The 20,025-nt window shown below is 47.0% G+C and overlaps 2 protein-coding genes across 4 annotated transcripts; both read left to right on the top strand.

The window, feature by feature from the left end:
- Positions 1-968: 968 nt before the first annotated feature.
- On the top strand, positions 969-14,747 carry LOC120807635 (uncharacterized). 2 transcript variants are annotated; one of them, XR_013453404.1, is made up of 23 exons: positions 969-1,488; positions 1,709-1,789; positions 1,992-2,115; positions 2,321-2,423; positions 4,207-4,320; positions 4,402-4,518; positions 5,495-5,655; positions 6,003-6,149; positions 6,409-6,511; positions 6,608-6,736; positions 6,862-7,044; positions 7,296-7,537; positions 7,878-8,729; positions 8,881-8,977; positions 9,106-9,213; positions 9,338-10,696; positions 11,143-11,265; positions 11,377-11,505; positions 11,753-11,945; positions 12,048-12,172; positions 12,340-12,570; positions 12,687-12,820; positions 12,943-14,747. XR_013453404.1 is itself a non-coding variant. In XM_040159871.2 (23 exons), exons 1-23 carry the CDS (start codon positions 1,470-1,472, stop codon positions 13,173-13,175), a joined length of 5,067 nt encoding a protein of 1,688 aa, XP_040015805.2. In that variant the 5' UTR covers positions 969-1,469; the 3' UTR covers positions 13,176-14,747. The 2 variants fall into 2 exon arrangements, 1 of the variants encoding a protein (XP_040015805.2); XM_040159871.2 differs by having other exon boundaries at positions 12,380-12,570.
- A 659-nt stretch (positions 14,748-15,406) lies between these two features.
- On the top strand, positions 15,407-19,390 carry cfap206 (cilia and flagella associated protein 206). 2 transcript variants are annotated; one of them, XM_040160834.2, is made up of 12 exons: positions 15,407-15,654; positions 15,833-15,916; positions 16,179-16,269; positions 16,549-16,737; positions 16,831-16,998; positions 17,181-17,395; positions 17,577-17,696; positions 17,796-17,994; positions 18,386-18,526; positions 18,600-18,793; positions 18,894-19,037; positions 19,114-19,390. In XM_040160834.2, the coding sequence occupies exons 1-12, from the start codon at positions 15,535-15,537 to the stop codon at positions 19,333-19,335; spliced, it is 1,887 nt and encodes a 628-aa protein (XP_040016768.2). In that variant the 5' UTR covers positions 15,407-15,534; the 3' UTR covers positions 19,336-19,390. The 2 variants fall into 2 exon arrangements, with proteins under 2 accessions (XP_040016768.2, XP_077949662.1); XM_078093536.1 differs by having other exon boundaries at positions 15,443-15,506.
- The last annotated feature ends 635 nt before the right edge of the window (positions 19,391-20,025 follow it).

The raw sequence follows: 20,025 nt of genomic DNA, 5'->3' as shown, positions 1-20,025 counted from the left end.
CAGAAAGCCATGTGCTAATCACATGGTGTCTCACATGATTTGCTGGAGAAGCAAATAATATGTAAGAGTTTTGTTTGTGTTGCAACTGTGTTGTGCCAAGAATGTGTTGTGGAAATTACAATGCCGTGCAGGAAGAGTTGAAAATCCTTACAGCAACATTCTTACAAATCACTCTTTTTACTAAGACGTCCTCTGCATCTAACTATAACAAGTACTCTATAGAATGCTGAACTCGAGTTTTGAATGACTCAGCAGCCTTTGTTTTTGATCTTACAAAGTTAAGTGAAGGACTGTTTTCAATGCAGTCGGGCCTGTTTGGTGTATCGACAGAAAGGTGATGCGTGGCTGCTCCTACACAGGAAAAGCTTGTTTTCAGAGGTGAGCAGATCAGCTGCTTATAAGAGATAAGACGTGTGAACTATTTCTTTTTGTCTATTCATTCATCATAAACATAATTTTGAACTGAAAACAAAGGACAGTTTGAAGCTGTAGAACTATTTCAGGGATGCCCTCCCATAAGGTTGAGCTTTTTGTGAGAGACATATTTTAAAAGAATGTTTAAAAATTGAAGCAGAAGAGATATCTGGACATTAGTTCCTGGTATGTGTACAACTCTAACATTTCCCATAATGGAACACAATATGACCATGTATGTTTGGCATATTTTGGCAATAAATGTTTCCTGATTCCTGATCCTGATGAAATCACTAATTGGTTTTCTGGAATTCAGTTTTCTTACTTTTTTTACAACAAGAAGTGAAACAAGAACAACCGAACGCTGAAAACACAACCAACATGTTACAAGTACCGTTCATGGAAGCCAAGTCCACAACCTTAAGCCCATGAAACGTAAAAGTCTATACAAACAGCGATCGGTCAACGCCATTGTAGCGACCTGTCAATCACAAGGTAGCCCCGCCCTCTGGCATACCTTGTCTTTTTAAGGCCCTTATCGTGACGTCGGCCACTGGTATGTTGTCTATGGTAACCGCGGCGGCCTGTCAATCACAAGGTAACCACGCCCCCACGTCGTACTCCGCTTCCCTCTAAATTACCATAATTCCCTGACTAAACATCACGTAGTTTTGAAGAAGACATGAAGCTGGTTTTATGATGCCATAAAACTTGTGTCTACGATGGGTCACCGAGGGAGGAGGGAGGAGGAGGTCCCCCCCCCCACGTTGTGCCCGCCCTCCTCCTTTGTTTTTCTCCGCCCTCTTCGGCTCGTATAAACGGAGGCGAGCGGCGGCCGGTCCGCGGGGTTAGCGCGGTCAGCCGTTGGTGAAGAGGCGAACAACATGGCGGAGCAGCACCACCGGCCCGGTTCACCGGCGACGCTGTAGAACCGCTCCGTGTTACTCCTCCTGCTCGGGGTCAGTGGCCACGTTTCTGGGGGTCGATTTGCAAAAGGAAACAACAGAGAGGAAAGAGAAAACCTGTCGCGGAGAAGGAGCCGTTAGTGAGGGAAGATGAGCCGCCGCGCAGCAGGTAGGAGCCGCCGCGTGAACGCGCACCGATGCAAACGTGGACACTTTTCATCACTGCACAGAGTTTCCACTAAACTTTCTTTTTGTCCTTCTAAATGTGGTGAGGATTTAGAGGAAACTGAGCCGGTTTCCTTCCCCGCTGCTCAAACATTCTTGTGTTTTCAATAAAACGAAGAGAAAAAAAAATAATTTTCCACTAAAAATGTTTTTTTTTTCTCTAGACTTGCAGGAGTCGGTGCAGGAATCCTCCCCGCCGCTGCCCGCTGATCACATGCTCGACTCTGCAGCCGTGTTATTCCCTGGTAGCTATTAAATCCTCCACCTCTTAAATGTGGTTTGTTCTGAGGTTTATATTAAAGCTCTAAACCGCTAATTAAGACCTGTAGAGCTCATTAAGGTACCGAATAGTGCTGCATTAAAGTGTTGCATACTGCCAATAATCCTAGAACAATTATAAGTTGTATTGACAAGATTGACTTTTTATCGCGTTACCTGTCCGTACAGGTGCTTTTGATCAACACGGCTGCCCTCTGATCGTGTTCCCGGCAGACGAACAAGCCAAACTCTCCTCAGAACTCAGCCAAGCAGAAGTGGTGGACTTCATAAATTACTTTCTGTGTCTGCACAAGTACGTGGAGTCTACATCTGTGTGTGTGTGTGTGTGTGTGTGTGTGTGTGTGTGTGTGTGTGTGTGTGTGTGTGTGTGTGTGTGTGTGTGTGTGTGTGTGTGTGTGTGTGTGTGTGTGTGTGTGTGTGTGTGTGTGTGTGTGTGTGTGTGTGTGTGTGTGTGTGTGTGTGTGTGTGTGTGTGATTGATTTGTTCTCTTGCCACAGTAAGAGGCAGGAGAAGAGGAGTTTGGTGTCGGCGGTGGCTGATCTGAGGTCTGCGTCGCTCCAAACCACCAGATTCGTGGCCGAGACGCTGCTCCTGCTTGAGGTACTGTCCCGGCCGAGTGCCGCTGTGTGTGGATGACAACTACACCTGCAGTTTAAGGAACGTGTCCTCGGCAGATATAACGCTGCAACCTTCTGTATCGAAACAAAAACCACAACAACCTTGATTAGTCGTATAACCTGCAAAGTGCCTTTTCAGCATAAGAACAAGAGACCATCCAGAAGCATTTGGTTTGTACATGAGTGGGTCCTTATTGTGCACACGCGCGAGGATGCACATGATGTGACGCTTCACACGCCTTCCAATGGTTTGAAACTATTACACTATAATCGTTTGCAACTGCAGGGCCGAGATGTGGAAGACGATGGGCCGGATGGATGTAAACAAAGCTGGATCTTTAGATGCACATGAGCTTAATTTAAGAGCACTTTATTTTCCAATTTGAGCAGTTTTTTATATTTCATTCAAATGTTTTATTCATAGAAAAGGAGTGCAATGTTGTTTTGAAATCTACTGAAATTACATTTTATATGAACATTTTGTTGTAAGTTCTTTAATTCATTCACCACACGCTTGCACTCAATGAGGGGAAAAACGTGTTTTAAGATCTCAATGCAACTCAAGTTTGGTTTAGACAAAAAATAAATACTTGATATCTTTGTCTGGGTTCACATGACTACAGCACTTACTGAACTATGCAGGTTGTGGGATGAATAAATCAACGCTGAGTTCATGTTGGGAACAAACGGCTCCTGACTAAAGATTCTGTTTGTTTTGTTGGATCTGTGCCGGATTCATTTCAGCTTTTGATATGTTATTTCCTGTGTGCGAAGTCCAACTGCAACCACAGAACTGAATCAGGGCCGAGAGGAATGTCCCGAGCGCCTTCCTCTCGGCTGCTGAAGGATGGAGGCCAGTATTATTTTATTACCGTTTCATAGTGAAAGTATTGTATGTTCACACAGAGCTTTTGAGAAACTAGCTTGGAGTTGCTGCAGTTGGCTTTGTATGACTTATGCATGCAGGACTTGCGTCCTCTCTGCACGCAGTGCGGTGACGCGCTCACCTTGTGATTGCCCTCTTGACTAGCTGGAGCTCTTTCTTGCAGCATTTAAGTTATGCAACAAGTGCTTTATAGTTTCAAAGAGCCATAGCCTGAGCGGTTCTTCAAGGCAACAAAGTGTGGAAAGTCTGTAGTCGCCGTAGAGGTCCAGTGTGTGGGGGCGGTCACATGCGTTGCTGGTCACATGCTGGGTTATTTAATGGTAAAGCCTAAATGTTAAATTGCATTATGTGCTGCCCTTTTGTCACTAAACTCTCGTCCTCCCCAGAAGGAAAAAGAGTTTATTTTCTTTGTCCCTGGCTGCTGGTGCTGATGTCAGCAAGCATTTTGTTTACAGGTTTCATTTTTATTATTTGTATGCACTCTAGATGGGCTTTAACATTGCGCTTGCCTGTAAGCCTCCCTGACCCCCAAACGGCCTTTTCAAAAGTTTAACTTTTCACTGAGTGTCAATGGGTTTTGGTCATTTTAGGTGGAAACTCCTTTCCTTTTAAAACTGCCCCCAATGCTGAAGTAAACCTGTATTCTCTTTAATATCCACCAGGGGGCGACTCCTCCGGTCACATAGAAGTCAATGGAAAAAATCACATTTATTCCCTCTGTAAACATGAGTTTATGATCTCAAAGTCTTATAATGCTTTAGGGCGGGGCTACCGCGTGCGTGCGGCGTTTTTTTTGTCAATAGTCAAAAAGGCTAAATGTAGGCTTAAACAGCAGAATTAATTAAATCAGATCACTTTCTTTTACTTTCCCAATCTCTAGCGGAACAAGCGGACCGTCCACAGTGTGTACATCGTTCAGCCCAAAAAGAAGGACGGTGTCAAGCTGCTGCTGAAGCTGCTGGCTCCCTCAAAGTCTCACACGGCCTCGTTCAAGGTGAGCGAAGCGACTCATACTGAAGCTTTTTTTGTTTTGTTTTGGCTCCGGTAGATAACTTGCATCTGATCTTTGTTGCAGAAAGTGCTGCTGAAAGAAATCCCCGAGCTCTCCAACCACATTGACCGAAGCCAGCTAACGGCATCGTTGGGCGGTTACCTGGTCTACTGTCACCACAGTTGGGTGGCCTTCATCAAGGTCGTCCCTTCCCTCAAAACACGCGTTGATGCAAACTTTAATAGATAAGGAATTTCTTAAAACAGAAATCCATTTGTCAGATTTTATCAATTCATCTTTTTTTGTCGCTCATTTAATCTCACGGTGGTTTTGGCAGCCATCCTCCCTTTAAAAAGTGTGTGCGTGTGCGTGTGCGTGTGCGTGTGTGTGTGTGTGTGTGTGTGTGTGTGTGTGTGTGTGTGTGTGTGTGTGTGTGTGTGAGAAATTAAACAATTTATGAACTAATTTTGGCATTTGCAGCTCTAATCTGTTTGCCAAGATGATATTTATTTACGGTTGAAACCCGTGTTTGGGCCTCTGAGCGAATCAAAGACTGTCTCATGAATCTGTCTTGTGATCAGTCGGAGGGTTTAACACACAGTCACATTGTCCTTGCCGGCTGTTCCTGGGTTCTCGCGCTCGCAAATGGCCCCCGCACAAACCCCACGCTCTGCCAGACGTGCAATGCCGAGGCCCAAAATATTTACTCCGACTAGCGGTTCTTTGTGATGGGGAAGGCGCTCGGCCTCCCTCAGTCAGGAGAGGTTTTCATGTGTGAATCCATTCATGGCGTCTATTGTCTCGTTACCGTGGTGAAGCTTGAGCGAACGCATCGCGTGGTCAGCTGACCTTATTAGCAAGTGAAAGGAGCCCCGTCTCCTCATTGCATTATACATTCATTCATGTTTTTCTCGGGGGCATTTTGCCATGATGGCCGTGTTCATTAACCGTGGCAGCTCTCTGCGTGTAGGAGACCTGTTTAGGATGCGACTACATGAACGCTGCTGCACCTTCGTGTAGGTGGTGAAGTAAACCTCCCAAAAAACAATTAATTGTAAAACTATACTCTAAAAAAAATATAGGATATTTTGTTTAAAGGATCATTTATTGTTATTCAACAAAGGGATGCATTCACATTTTGACTTTTTTTCCTCTGTACCGTCTCTTCTCTTCGCAGGAGATCAATGCGTTTGTTCAGGAGTTTCTGTCCGTGGTCCAGCGGTTGCCCTCGTGCATCTCCACCCTGCAGGCGCTGTCCAGGCTGCCTCCGCCCTCCACCTTCCACGAGCTCCGACACTTCTGCTCCACCAACGAAGCCAAGTTCCAGCAGCTGAGGAGGTCGGGCTCACAACTCCTTTCTCTTCTCCTCCCGTGGGGGGCAACGTCTGTCTAGTCTGGTCTGATTCTAATGATTTGACTAAATGGAGAATAAGCATCTGACTTATTGCTTACTCCCTGTGTGAACTGGGCCGTTTATTTTAAGTATCAACAAAGTGTAGCCACTCCCAGGTATAGGTTACATTTTGTCTTCCATCTTGTCATTTGCATGTGTCTTTATTTCCCGTGTTACTTGTTCAGCTAGTTTTTCCACACCGGGAAACGAGATACAGTTTGCACATTATTTCAGATAATGTTTTCTTTCGCGGCATCTTAAAACTAACCCGTCTGCCCGTTCATGTCTTCAGGGAGCTGGGCCTGGATGAACTGCTGAACCACTGCGAGGGTGTCGCGGAGAAGCTACGTCACCCCGAGAAGGAGCCGTGCTACCAGGCGATGGCCGGCACCGCCCTCTTCACCCACACCGCCTTCGACATGCTGCAGAACCACAGCAGGTACGGCGCGCGGTTCCAGCCTGTTGTCTTGATCCTCTGTACGCCGCTTCCCCGCGTTGCTCAACGGCCAAACCGCGAGGGGCAAAATGAAGTTTGTGCGGCCTTTGTTGGCTAAATGTTTTATTTGGCTTAGCAGCCGTAGCTGGCGCTTATTGGTAACGTGCTCAAACACAGACATTTATCGCCAAAACTACACTGTTACAGCAAAAAAACGTCATTTGGATTTTCATCGTTTGAAGAGGTCTTTTGTGTTTTACAGAATAACTGCTGCTATGGAAAAAGTGGAGCTTCTGTGGCAGCAGGCCTTTTCTAAGGCCCGCCTCCAGTTGCAGATGTTCCAGCTGCGAGAGGACGCCCTGCAGGCGAGTCTGTGCTTTCACGTTTTAAACAAGCCGCGTTTGCCTCTTAAATTTCGGACTGCTTCCACGAACCAAGATGTGTTTCCTCTTTGTGTCCAGATCACAGAGCAGATCAAGACTCTCCTGCAAGAGAAGCTCCAGCCTTACAAAATAGAGATCGCCAAGGATGCTGCGAGGGCAGTGATGTTGGTGTCAGAATTTGAAGTGTCCATTCACACGCCTGCAATGGTAACGATTTTACTGTTTGGTTTCATAGCGATTCCTCTTTATGATCTACGTGTTTCCTATCGGTACATTGAAGTACTGTGATTGACCTCCATCTCTGAATGACTCCATCCCTCCTCCTTTACCAGGCCCTCGTTGGCTGCGCTGAGGATGTGATCCACGCAGTGGCGGAGGTCCTTCTGTACGACGGGCAGACCAGCGAGCGCTGGGTTCTGGATGTGAAGCGGCTGAAAGAGAAACTCTACTCTGCTGTGAACTTCATCCTCCGAACCCTCAGAGCGGTTTCCAGCTACCACAAACACTACAACAAGGCAAGTCCTCCACCTCCGAGGACCTTTTTGAAAGTACTCATTGACGTTTAGTCTCCAATCTGAAGTTTTTCTAAATGTCAGTTAAACCATTCTATAGTTTCAGTTTCAAATTGATTCCTTTTTGAGATGGTTAATTGCGCTGAGAGACTCCTCCTCCATTCCTTCTATGTTTTTATTTTTATGTAACAAATCGGCCCCACGATCTAGAAACCTTGTAAGTTAAAGTGTCCCAAACTCTGTTCCTCCCGCAGGCCGACAGCTGGTACCGCCTGGTCCTGTGCGAGAACGTCCTCCAGCAGCTGCTGTCCGGAGTCGCCGGAGACGACGTCCAGAGCAGGAACTGGGGGACGATCCCTGCGTGGAGGTACAAGATGTCCTCCTTCCTGAAGACGAATCCACCTCCAGATACAGAGGAGTTGGTCCATCTGGCTCATCTGTCCAAAGCCATTCCGGATGACGAGATCCAGGAGGCGGGCAAGCGGATGTCTCACAGGTGAGCGAGCGCATGGAGCCTAATGTCGCAGCAGAAATCTATGGCTTCTTTGTTTTCAACGGTTAGAAGTACGCTTGAGAGCCTTTCTCACTTTGTTTTGGAAGCGAGTGAACCTGGAAATGTTTATTAAATGAAGCGCGCCTGTCTGGAAGGTCTGTTCTCTGCGTTGGCGATCTAACCAGAGAAGTAGAAACTGCTTCTAATGACTTGACCCCTCCGATGCAGTGATGGTGACCCTTTGGCCGGCCGTTGATAGAAACGGTGACATGATTGCCTGGAGTCGTACCACCTTCAGGAAGTAGATGATCAAACCACCTAAGCATTGCTTTTAAATCTTCAGGTGCTTGACCCTGAGGAAACTGCTGATGACTTCGGGCCCCGTGGCTGTCGGTCACCTCCAGCTGGCCTTACAGTGGCAGTACGAGCTGCTGCGGCGCGGCAGCGTTGGCTCCTCCTCCTCCGCCGACGGAGCGACCGAGCACGTGCAGGACGTCGACCGAGGCGGGAAGGAAGCGAGCAGTCTTCTAGAAAAGTCTGCGTCTACGGTTTCCGCGTTGTCTGAGGGCAAACCCCCCTCCTTCAGCTCCTTCGACTCTGGTTTCGATGGCGCCGGCACCAACCAGCCGGAGGCGTGTGGGGGCGGGGACTGTGCGAGACGCGCCGCGAGCCACCAGGAGAACGCCGCCGGTGTCTCGGGCGGCGAGGATCCCAGAGGGGAGTTTGACTTTGGCTCCTTGGGGAACTCCTCCAGGGCCAGCATCCGTGTCGTCCCCAAGGCGGCCGTGGAGTCCCTCAACCTGGAGATCAAAGTGAAGCGCTCGGCGCCGGCGCCCAACAACCCCTGGCTCAGCTTACCGATAGACGATCTGGAGAACTCGTACACGGTCACCATCACGCAGAACCCGACGCCGCAGAAGAGCGCGCTGCAGTCCCGCGAACCCGCCGACCCCGACCTGGCCGACGGGTCTCGAGATCAGCCCACGCAGACGGAGGCTCTGACCGGCACGCCGCCCGCGCGCCCACTGAGCGCAGACTGGAGGATGCGCCCGCAAAGCAGTCCAGAGGATCGCCACATCCTCTCCAGCACGATCACACAAGGAGGAGACGGGTCGGTCTGCACCACGGAGGGGATCCCTACGCTCCTCTGGGACTCGTATGACCTCCGCGACCAGAATCCGGATGCTGTGGACGGGTAACGCGTCCGTCAAACAAGTTCAATCACTTGAACATTCTACACTTGTTCTTTCATACTGATTTCAAAGATGTTTCCTTAAAACATTGACCGTTAAGTTACTGTTTTAACTTTACAGTCAACTGAAAATGTATTTGTTTGATTGCCTCAGTGTGCTGGATGTCTCCCTAAATGACTGGGATGTGAAGGAGCAGGAGGACCTGAGGGCAGTGGAAATGATTCTGGACCGGGCAGATGAAATCCTGGAGGTAAGAGTTTGAGTAGAGAAGCAAACGATTGACGACATTTAAAGGGCCGCAGGCGGGGAGGTTTTCACTGTGTGCAAAACGAGGGTTCTATCGTCCGAAGCCCGAAGTTAAAACGTCGTCCTCCTCAGAAAGAGGAAAACGTTCTGGCTCAGGAGGCGGTGCTGGACGCCCTGCTGAGGTCGGAGGAGATGCACCATCAGTGGCCCCCGTGGGACGGTGAGGACCAGCTCGGTGCGGTACGTTTGGGTTGCCTTTTTAATATAGATAAAAACGTTATACTGTTTAATAGACTGCAGTATTCAGCACAGGCTGTGAACCTGCGTTCATTGTGCCTCATCGGCTTGTGTCGATGTTTTAAAGATGTCGTCCAGTGAGCTGGCTGAAGCTGGTGTTCTCGGCCTGGAGGATTACCTCGGCCCCGCAGACTCAGACTACCTCTGTGAGCCCAGACCAGCTGGATCTGCCAGCGAGACTGACGCTGCCACGGGGGATTTTCCCAGCAAGCCGGACCTGCGGACGGAGATGAGGAAAGTCCAGATCCTGGAGGAGCTGATTATGGAGGAGAACCTGAAGATCCAGGACCTCCGGAGCTGCGACGGCAACGCTGAAGAGGAACTCTCTGTGGGGGAACCTCCGGATGCCAACGGGCTGTCGCGTATGAGCGAGGAGAGGCAGGCTTTTCAGCTACAACTGGCAAAGGAGAAACGGGAGGTGGAGAAGCTCGAGAAGAGTTTGGACAAAGAACGTAAAGCGAAGAAGCACAAGGGCCAAACCAGAAGGGTTGTAAGATGTTCTGTAATGGAGAAGGCTAGAAGTCAGGATACGGAAGACCTCTGGCTGTGCGACGAGCTTTTAGCAGGTAGCTGTAGATCACCGAGTACACATTCAACACCTTCGGTCCAGAAGGATTCTCAGGAAACCTGTAAAACTGAAAATGTTCTAGCTGTGTCTGGTCCCGATGTTGCCAAGGACGCTACACCAGAAGATACTGTTCCACCTCCAGATTCCCAATGTCAAGCTGATTGCTCGCCAGCATTTATTAAAGCCACCTCAGATGTGAAGGAAGCCCCGGAGGAGGTGCTAATCCAACATCCGGGTTCTCTCTTTAGGAGCAAATTTGACAAATCCTGTGAAGATGCGTCGTCGCCCTCTAGAATTGAGCCAGATGTTGGCGCGTTTGACCCGGGGGGGAAATCACACGGTCCCCTCGTTCCCGAGCCAAGACCGGCTCCACTTCCCGTGAACCACGACACCGTCGCTGAGCACGAACCTCCTCCTGACGCAGAGCTGCAGGATCCAGCTCGGCCCGCCGGTGCCTCTGATCCCGCTTTGGTGACTCAGCCTGAGGATGCCAGTCAAACCGTAGTCCGTCCAGATGTGGAGGAACGCAGCAGCAGCAGCAGCAGCAGCAGCAATAATAACAATAATAACCATGTGCTCACAGAGAAATGCAACGTTTCATTGGAACACTTGTCTGAAATAACCGCTGAATGTGAAGAGGATGCATCAGAAGAAGATGCAGAGGAGGACCAGACTGTACCTGCTGGTGGGCAGTCGGCTCCCCAGCTGCCCCCGGGCCGACCTCTGGGCTTTGACCCCGGTGGAAGAGATGAGCAGAGCGAAGGCTTCGCTGTTGGCTTTCAGAGCTCGGAGGCCATGAGGATATCGGGCTCCGGGTCACCTGGGATTCGGGCCCAGCTAAACATCAAAACGAGAGAGGTACGCAATCTCCTGTAACGCAGCAGGGCATCCCCCTTATAACGTGGTTAGCTTAGCGTGTGCGTGCGTGTGTGCGTGCGCGTGTCATAAAAGTTTGAATATCGTGCCGTAGGGTTTAGACCCCAAAAATGTTTTCCTCATTTCATTAAAGAAAAGACAATTGCTTTAACTTCCTGGTCGTGAATTGTGCAAATATTGATAAGCAAATAACACTTTTGCGGCAAGTTTACACAACTGTGTTTCAATCAAATCTTAAGCTTTATGAAACTCTTATTCCGAGCACATCTGTTATTGATTAATCTCAAACTCCACCTCGACTCCCATGTTTAAAGATATTTTGAAGGCTTTTGGCAACCAGATTGTGTTTAATGGACAAACGTTGCAGGGCCTCGTCTGCGTTATTGTTAGTTCGATTCAGATGAAAATCCATCTGAATGTGATTGCAGATGACAGATTTCAAGACTCCCATCGTCCTGGATACGGGGTCCGGTTTGATGAAAGCAGGATTTGCAGATCAAGACCTCCCAAACATTATATTCCCAACAATTATTGGAATGCCAAAATACGAGGTAGGATTATTTACCATTTGTTATTGGCTATAAGTTATTGATATAATTTAATTATGTTTGTTTGCCTCAAGCCGGCCCTTCTGATCAGAAAGTTTTGGGTTTTTGTTGCAGGAAATAATGAATGGGAACCTTGAAAGAGAAATCTACATTGGACATGAGGCTCAACACATGAGAGGAGTTCTGGCTCTGAAACATCCCATTAAGAACGGGATCATTCGCAGCTGGGACGACATGGAAAAGGTGAATCTAAGTGATGCAGAGGCCAGATGACATGCGTTACTAGGAAAAGATTGATTTTATTTCTCAACAAATCTGCAATGAGTCATTTACTTAACAGTATTAATACATTGGAATACAAACGACAACAAAAAACTAAATGGAATTTAGCGGTTGCTAACTTGTCCCTTAGCTCACGATCCCGGCCCGCATATTTGGAGGACCTGAATCAGCAGGTTCGTTACCTCGACTGTTTCTACGTTTTTTTTAGATTTGGCATCACACCTTCCAGCAGCTGAGCGTGGATCCAGACGATCACCCCGTCCTGCTCACCGAGGCGGCCATGAACCCCTCGCAGAACCGCGAGCGCATGGTGGAGATCATGTTCGAGTGCTTCAATGTTCCCTTCACCTACGTGGCCATGCAGGCGGTGCTGGCGCTCTACGCTGCAGGGAGGTCGACTGGTGACTTGACTCATTTCTGCATTTCACTGGATGGATTTACTTGTTTACAGCCTTACTTTCCTGCTGCGGAGGATTCCTCCTGATGTGTTGTTCTGGTTGAAGGTGTGGTGTTTGACTCTGGAGACGGAGTCAGCCACAGCGTGCCTGTGTTCGAGGGCTACTGTCTCCCTCATGCCGTGCAGCGCTTCCCTCTGGCCGGTGCGGACGTCACCCTGCACCTGAAAAAGGTATTCACTTAGTTTGGTTAACCAATTCATGGTCAGTGATGTCATTGGATGACTCCGCTAACAGAGTGCGGGTGAAGAGATTGAACATTCGGGGCTTTTTACTTATTTTTCTATCCATCTTGGCTCTTGCTTTGATAACTTAATAAAAAAGTCTGTCACAAAAGCAGCGTGTGGGTCTGTAGGCGTGACCCTTTGCGGTGCCCAAAGCTTCTGCAGGAACAAGGGGTGAGCATGCGCACCACGGCGGAGATGGAGATCGTGAGGGAGATGAAGGAGAGCTGCTGCTGTGTGGCTGTCGACTACGACGCCGAGCTGAGTCGGGGGGCCGACCCCTGCAGAGAGAAGCATTACAGCATGCCGGACGGACAGATCGTCACACTCGGCACGGAGCGGTTCAGGTGACTCTACTGAGTTTTACATTTTTTTATTTTTTATTTTTATTTTTTTAAATAACAACCTTCCAACAGACTTGTCAAAGAAGAGTTCTCTCACAACCGCCTCCTCGTTCCTGCAGGGCTCCTGAGATTCTCTTCAAACCCGAGCTGATTGGACGGGATCATTACGGGATGCACGAGAGTATCTTCAAGTCCGTCCTCAGCTCAGACATCGACCTGCGGCGCTGCTTCCTGGGAAACATCGTGCTCTCGGGTAACTTTTGTTCTTTTTAAGCAACCACATAAGAGCATTAACCGCAGTGACTGCGGCGAGTAAATCCATTTAAAGACTCCTCCTTTCGGGTCACTTAATTCTCCCACCCCTCCTTAACGCAGGCGGGAACACGCTGCTGCCGGGCCTCCCCGAGCGGCTCCGGGCTGAAATCAGAGGGCTGGTTCCCCCCGACGTGGGGGAGAGCGTCCGCGTCACCACCCCCCAGGACAGGGACTTCTCCGTGTGGAGCGGGGGGGCGGTGCTGGCCAACCTGCCCACCTTCTGCGACGCTTGGATCAGCCAGGAGGAATACGAGGAGCACGGGCCCCAGATTGTCTTCAGGAAGTGCTTCTGAGACGGGCCGCTTGACGCCATGTCCCCCCCCCGAAGTGCAATTGCGTACGGTGCCGTTTTAAGGCTTTCATGTATTTGTCTTGAGTTCTTTGGAGTCTGTTTGACCTTCGTCATCACTAGATTTTATCTACTAGGATCCAACAACATTATCGATGAAATCTGTTTGTCCATGAAATTCATGTCAGTTGGTGTCCGAAAGAACCTTTTATTTGTCTTAAGTTTCCCTTTTTGGGAAAGTATTTCTGTCTCGAGACTTTAAGAGCAAGTGTGTTGATGTTTGTGGTTTAAGGGACTAGAATTGAAGCTGGCCTTTGAGACTGTTTCAGGAATAAGCTCACAAAGACAACTCTATGTGCCGACTCCAAATTATATATTAATCTAATATCAATTTATAAAGTGTATTTATCCAACAAGTTAAAGTGAATGTGTTTTTTATGTGATAGAAATGGTGACTGTTGCGTTCCTGTTCAGTGATGTTCAGAACAAGGATTTTATTTTTTGTATCGCTGCATTATATTGATTATTGGGGCCACTCGTAGGAGAATTATTGGTAGAAATAGTTCATGTTTTTACTGTTAATTAATTTCCCCTCAAATTATTAACTTTTATTTTAAAAATTGTAGAATTTTTCAAAAGTATTTCTTTCCTAGTTGTGATGTGGCTTTTTTTATAACCTATATTGCTTTTATTCTTTTGCAAACAGTCCTTTTTATTTCTAAAATCTTTTATAATATTTATACATCGCAAATCTTTTTCCCGTCAGTGGCCCCAATACTCCTGAAACGAATCGAATCAAGACGTGATTCTGCATCAGTATTCTGCAGTAACGTGAGCTGGAGAGGAGAATCTGTTCTCAGAATAAGAAGTAAAGGGTTTTGTCACCCACTTGTCGATCCTCCACTTGAGTGAACTTTTGGTTTTGGGAAAGTTGGTATGAGGATTTTAATATGAGGAATGAGTGCCGCCATCACTTGATTAGTCTGTTGGATGAGCCGATGATGTTAAATGCTACTGCTGCATGTGAAGAGTTTCGTCCATTTTCTGAAGTTGAAGTTCTCTTTAATGTTTTCTATTTGACTGCACTGTTTTAATACCTTCCGATCTGATAAGTGTTTGTATTTATAACACTTGCACAGTAGTGTTGATATTTTTGAAAGGTGTTCCAATGGTGCCAAACTGCTGCATTTATCTCAATACTATTGATTCCAAAAACCCACTTTCCCAATCCTGTGTATATTTATACTTAATCGGTTTTATTGGATTGTTCTGTTTTGCATGCCGTTATTTTGTTGCATGTGATTTATGTGCACTTTTGCATGTTTTCCTTTGGCTTTATGTGAAGTGCCCCTTTAAAAGCATGGCGTTTATCGTGAGACCTTAAGTTCATCTCTTAACTGGAAATCTACACTAAATGTGACTACTTCTGCACACAATCCTCTGATGCACTCTGTGTGCCTTGTTTACTTGGTCTCCTCCTCCTGAACGTACCTGAACTGTCTGGACTCGCAATGTTTCACCAAAACCATGATGTTTCTGTCATGTCCAGTTTTTATAATAAATATTTTTAAATCTATTTTGCGTTCCTTTTTTGTTTAACAGGCCTATGGCGTGTTGTAGGGATAATTCACAATATTTCAGTAGCTGAAGTAAAAATGTTCTACCACTGCTAATGTTTGCATTTAGTGTCAAACATTGAACAGTATGTTCAAGCTTTCATTGACTGCAATAGAATGTTGAGGAAACGTTCATATGCTTTAAAAACTCTTTGCGACTTAAACATAATGAGGTCCGTATTCTCTGCATGGCAACAGGCTGGCAAGACAACAATGGTTGTATATTACATGGGCCTACAAAGTAGTTCTAATTCAATGTATGCTTTAAGATAATTATTCCGTGTCCCTCTTGAATACCAGCAAAATTAATTTGAACATTTTAGCAGTATTCCACTATTACGAATGTTCTTTTTATTTTATTTTACAAGCGCTCTAAAGTAAAAATTAGAGCGCCAGGGTCTGTAATAATTGAACCTACTGCCCAACATTACTTGTCATTTTTTAAATCTTCTGAAAATGATTATATTTTGCCACATAAAACTCTGGGTTAACGCAGTATTCAATAGACACTTTGATACTTAAATATACTTAAAACCAGTGTATTTTCTGACACGGTAAAAGTCAAACGGACCGGAAGTAAACAAAGCCCCAAGCTGTTGCCTAGCAACGGTCACTGGCTACACCGCGAGTGACGCGTTTCTGAGTATAAGTTACTATGGCAACCAACTGTCAACAAACTTGTGAACGTAGTTTGAATCGGTACTGAATAATAACTAACGGTAAATCTTAGTTGAGATAAATTACATTATGTCGGAGGGAATGTCCAGAGCTTGCGCAGAAATCGTGATTGAAAACATTATTCGCGAAATATCGCGGGAGTGCGCAGCGAGAGGACACGCGGCGTCGGACTCTTTGGTGGCTTTTATGGTCAGTGAACCGTAGCTAGATGCTAGCAGTTGAGCTAATGCTAGCTGACAAACGTTAGGCTAACATTTAATATAACGACGTTAGCGAAAGTTAGCCGGATGCTAATGTCATTGCTATTATAATGCTAGCCAACTTTTCATATATTTTATATATATTTCATTTTTCTAAATGTGCTCAGGTGAAAGCTGTGATTCTGGACCCAAGAAATGGGTTTAATGTCGATCGAACACTGACAAAACAAGACGTCCAGAAACTGGAAGGGGTGAGTTACTGTTTAGTTTCCTCTGGGAATCAAATCATGTCTTCAAGAAAAAAAACACAACATATCTATTTTTAATCAAATCAAATCAGTTTTAGTATTTATTTATTTTATTTAGTATTTACATTTGACATGTTCAGTAAGTTTTAACATTGACTGAAATGTTATGTGTCAACGTGAAGTTAAAAAAAACTTGCACGCTGACCTTGAAGAGCAAACCTGTTTTGTTTCCTAACCTCCATCTTTCCTCCATCGTTTCTTTCAGCTGTGTCTGGATAAACTGATGGAAGAGTGCAGCCCGTCACTTGACACTATCAAGATGCAAATGTATTTTAATATGAATTACACCTCCCGACGTAAGTGTTTATAAAATCACAACAGGAATAAACCGAATTATCTTTCACCCGTGTGAAAGATAATCCCATGTATTAGCTGCGTTATCCCTATGAATGACATGTTTGTGTGCAACGACACACGTGATCTTGATGATAACGCATTTTTCAATATAGTGTGTTGACTTTGATATAATGCCGGTCATTCAGATGATGAAGTTAAGTCAACATTATTTGAAATACAAATGACCATCTGTCTATAATATGAATATCATGACTAAGCAGGTACCGCTGTGCACGCAGGTGAGTTTCTTGAGGAAATCCACCGTTTGGGGGAGTCGAGGCTGGGTGTGGTGAGCAGAGAGATCACCGACAGCAGAGGGAAAACATGGGAGGAATTACACGCTTTGTACAATAAAATCATCACCTACATCCAGCTGCGGTCCGGCATTGACTCGCCCGCGGACGACAGCGCCGTGCGAGAGGCTGCAGGTTCGACTTCACTTCTTTCCATAAAAGCCTCGCGAGCGAAGACAGAGTCAACAGTCGTGCACATTTTCTTGACCTCTCGTCCTGTCGTCCCAGCGGCCCTGCAGAGCGTCTTCCCTCAGACTGAACTGGGAGCCTTCATGGTGCTCTTAAAGAGGGACAAGGAGCAGCAGCTCAAAGAGCTCTGCATGCTCGTCACGGGGATCCAACTCTTCAACAAAGCCGGCAGGAGGTCAGGCGAGGAGGCCGACCTCAGTGAACTAAGTACGGGGCACCAGGCTACGTCACTGCGTTACATTGCAGACAGTTTGACAGAAAGGGGGCTTAGTGGAACATTCACATTAAAGCTTTTACAATGTTTTTTGTAATTTTTATTGGACCAGAAGACAACGTCCTCTACTGCATCCGGTACTGATGTTACTTCCTCCTACGTTCTCTCTCCGCAGTGCCCGCGGTTCTCACCGTCGCTCTCCCAGTCACCGCTCACAGCGTAGAAAAGGAGCTGAAAGCGTCACAGACTCTGGCCTGGAAATACACGGCCGTGCTGGAGAGGCTCACGGAGTGTGACGGTCCGCCCGCAGGACGGGACGTTCCCGTTGTCCTGCTCAAACAGGCGCTCTACAACGTCAGGCAGCATGAAGCCTTCCTCAAAATGTTACTGGTGAGGTAACACAGAGTTTGTGGCAATGCAGCCGTCATCTGTTACTATTAGAGTGTATGTTCAGATCATAAAAAGCACCAAGTTTTGCAGCTCACTGAGTAAAAGAAGGCAGGCGAACTCATGTCTCAGAGGGAAATGGACGGTAAATAATAGCTTTGTTTGTCTTACTCATTTTTTCCAGTCTGATGCGTGTGTGTGTGCCGAGCACGTCGAGACCCTGCAGGCTGAGCTCTCATCACACATGAAGCTGCTGAGAGAAACTGTGCAATCAAAGATGGCCGTACCGACTGCAAAAGTTTTCGTAAGTGGATTTCTCCCTTCTGTTACATTGCTATTTTTATTACTATTAGATTTTTCCCCCCGCAGCTTAATTTGGGTCCCGCCTCACATTGTCTTTCAGCCGCTTTTCAAGTCTATTTCAAAGCTGTGGTCCGGACTTCAGGATGAGGGCGAGCTGCTGAACGTCCTCTCCAACATCGCGCTCAACCTGCAGCCCTTCGTGGCCTCTCAGGCCAAGATTTTCTCTGAGGCGCCTTTGGACGTCCTGCTGGAGGCCTCGGAGGTGAAGACAGACGAGCAGAGAATGGCCGAGTCATCGGGTATGGAAGCAGTAACACGGTGTGCAGCTCGCTTTATTCTCTCCGTGCCAGGAACAGGAGCACGTCATTGCTTTACAAAAGGCCTGAGGGTTGTGCGTAGCGGCTTCACTTCAGATATTAGTTCAGGAGGGAATTATCTAAAAGATTTGCAATAGTCATCTAGCTTATTTTATCAATGTGGATAAGGCCTAATCCTCAGGATTTAAGAACGAGACTTCCCCTTGAGCAAGAATAGGTTAGACACTAAACTAATAATCTCTGATAATATATTTGTTTCCTTTCCCTTTTGCTATCAGACACTCATAATAACAATGTGAGCCATGTGCAAAAAAAAAAGAAAATATAACAAATAAAGCAATCTCCCTTAAATGTTTTTTTTTGTTTTCCTCAGACGAGCGCATCGTCCCAGCTGAGATGCCCACTCAGGAATGGCTCCTTCCTGAAACAACAGCCGGTTTCAGCCAGCTGCCCCTGCAGTACAACGCGGTCTGTGGCCACACTCTGGCGAGCAGGGACGGGCTCCTGCTCCCAGGTACCTTGTTCCTTCCCTCTAACCTTCCCACCGAACACACACACGCTGATGACGAGCGTCCTCGATGTTGCAGGCAACCCTCACATCGGAGTCCTTCACCACGAGGAGAAGTTCTACGTTTTCAGCTCCAAAGAAGCTGCCCTGAAATTTGCCGCCGGTCCAGGCGCCTTCGTTGCAGAGGTGGCGGAGAAGGCCAAGCAGTTCCCCGAACTCATTCGCCTCCTCGAACTCCACCAACAGTTTTCCCGCGTCAGTCCTTACTCAGAGGTCAGCAGCCTCTTCCCTGTGGAGTGTTGCTCCGTGTATTTCTTTCTCCTCTGTGGCCGACCTTTGCTGCGCACTGACCTGTCCGTGTGGATGGTTGCAGATTCTGCTGGGAGAGACTTCGCCGGTGAAGCCCGTCACCAAGTGTGAGAGCGGCACACAGACGGACGTCCACCCGGCGGGGACGGGCGTCGTCCAGTCGTACGAGTGGAACGAGTGGGCGCTCCGGAGGAAAGCCATCCAACTGGTGAGCCGGAGAGAATCGCGCGTGAAAACAAACACGTCTTATATGTATGCGTTGGTTTTTCTGTCCGGAATTCCAGGCTGATCTCAGGAGCAAAGTGACGCACTCGGCGCAGACGGATCTGAGCCACATGAGGCGGGACGGCGCCACTCAGACGTGGCTCCCCAAGGACGCGGCCTGTCAGAGCAAGCGGGACGGGGGGAGCAGCGTGCCCAAACCTCAGGTCTACCTGTCCGGTCTGAGGGGACAGAGGGACGGACGCGTGGTGAGGACCAACCTGACCAGGTCTGTGGATGAATGACCGCGGGGCCCAACAGACAACAATGATAGAATAATAAAGTCATTAAGAAAGAAAATGTTTGGTTACTTCTACAGAGGATGTAGAGCAACGAATGAATGATCCTGTGGTTCAGTGCGGTTTGTCCTCCTCTCTCCTTCATCTTTCAATATTTTAAACATCACTCTTCTCATTTACAGTCTATGGTGTGTTTGCTGTTGTGAATCTGGGTCTAATTCTATGAATTACTAGAGCTTATTTTTAATTCATCTCTTAAAAGCCCTCTGGCCTATTGCATTCGCAAGAGATAAATAGCATATTTGTGTTATTTATATATAGTATTCTATAGTTCTTAGAATAAATATAAATATCTACTTCTGGATGACAAATCATCTGAATCTGATAGTTCATGAAACAGTTCATTGTCTTTGTGTATTGTTCATGCACACTTGTCTCACAGCCTGCTGCACATAAAAATCAATATTGTTATCTCATATTTTGTGTTAATATATTAACAAAACTCAGTAGATATACGTAGGTTACCATGGGGACCGTGGTTAAAAATGACCCAGCTTCGTGAGACCAAAATCAAACCCAAACGTAGTGAACGATAATGATAATAAACCAGAATGAGGTCTTACCTCTAAATGAAGCCACTGAACTGTAACTAGCCGATGAGAGCTTCTTTCCTCTTGTTTTTTTAGGAGCGGATAG

The sequence above is a fragment of the Gasterosteus aculeatus genome, chromosome 18 (genome assembly GCF_964276395.1).
Source record: "Gasterosteus aculeatus chromosome 18, fGasAcu3.hap1.1, whole genome shotgun sequence".
NCBI lineage: Eukaryota > Metazoa > Chordata > Actinopteri > Perciformes > Gasterosteidae > Gasterosteus > Gasterosteus aculeatus.
This window is presented reverse-complemented; position numbering and strand designations above follow the sequence as displayed.

What these genes read in the sequence shown, in the direction of transcription:
- LOC120807635 (XM_040159871.2), top strand. An exon ending in AATCCGGATGCTGTGGACGG is followed by an intron (nt 8,730 to 8,880) that starts GTAACGCGTCCG and finishes TGATTGCCTCAG; the next exon opens with TGTGCTGGATGTCTCCCTAA. An exon ending in CTCGGCACGGAGCGGTTCAG is followed by an intron (nt 12,571 to 12,686) that starts GTGACTCTACTG and finishes TCGTTCCTGCAG; the next exon opens with GGCTCCTGAGATTCTCTTCA.
- cfap206 (XM_040160834.2), top strand. Translation starts at nt 15,535, where the DNA reads ATGTCGGAGGGAATGTCCAGAGCTTGCGCAGAAATCGTGATTGAAAAC. An exon ending in CCTTCCTCAAAATGTTACTG is followed by an intron (nt 17,396 to 17,576) that starts GTGAGGTAACAC and finishes CATTTTTTCCAG; the next exon opens with TCTGATGCGTGTGTGTGTGC. An exon ending in GGAGGAAAGCCATCCAACTG is followed by an intron (nt 19,038 to 19,113) that starts GTGAGCCGGAGA and finishes CCGGAATTCCAG; the next exon opens with GCTGATCTCAGGAGCAAAGT.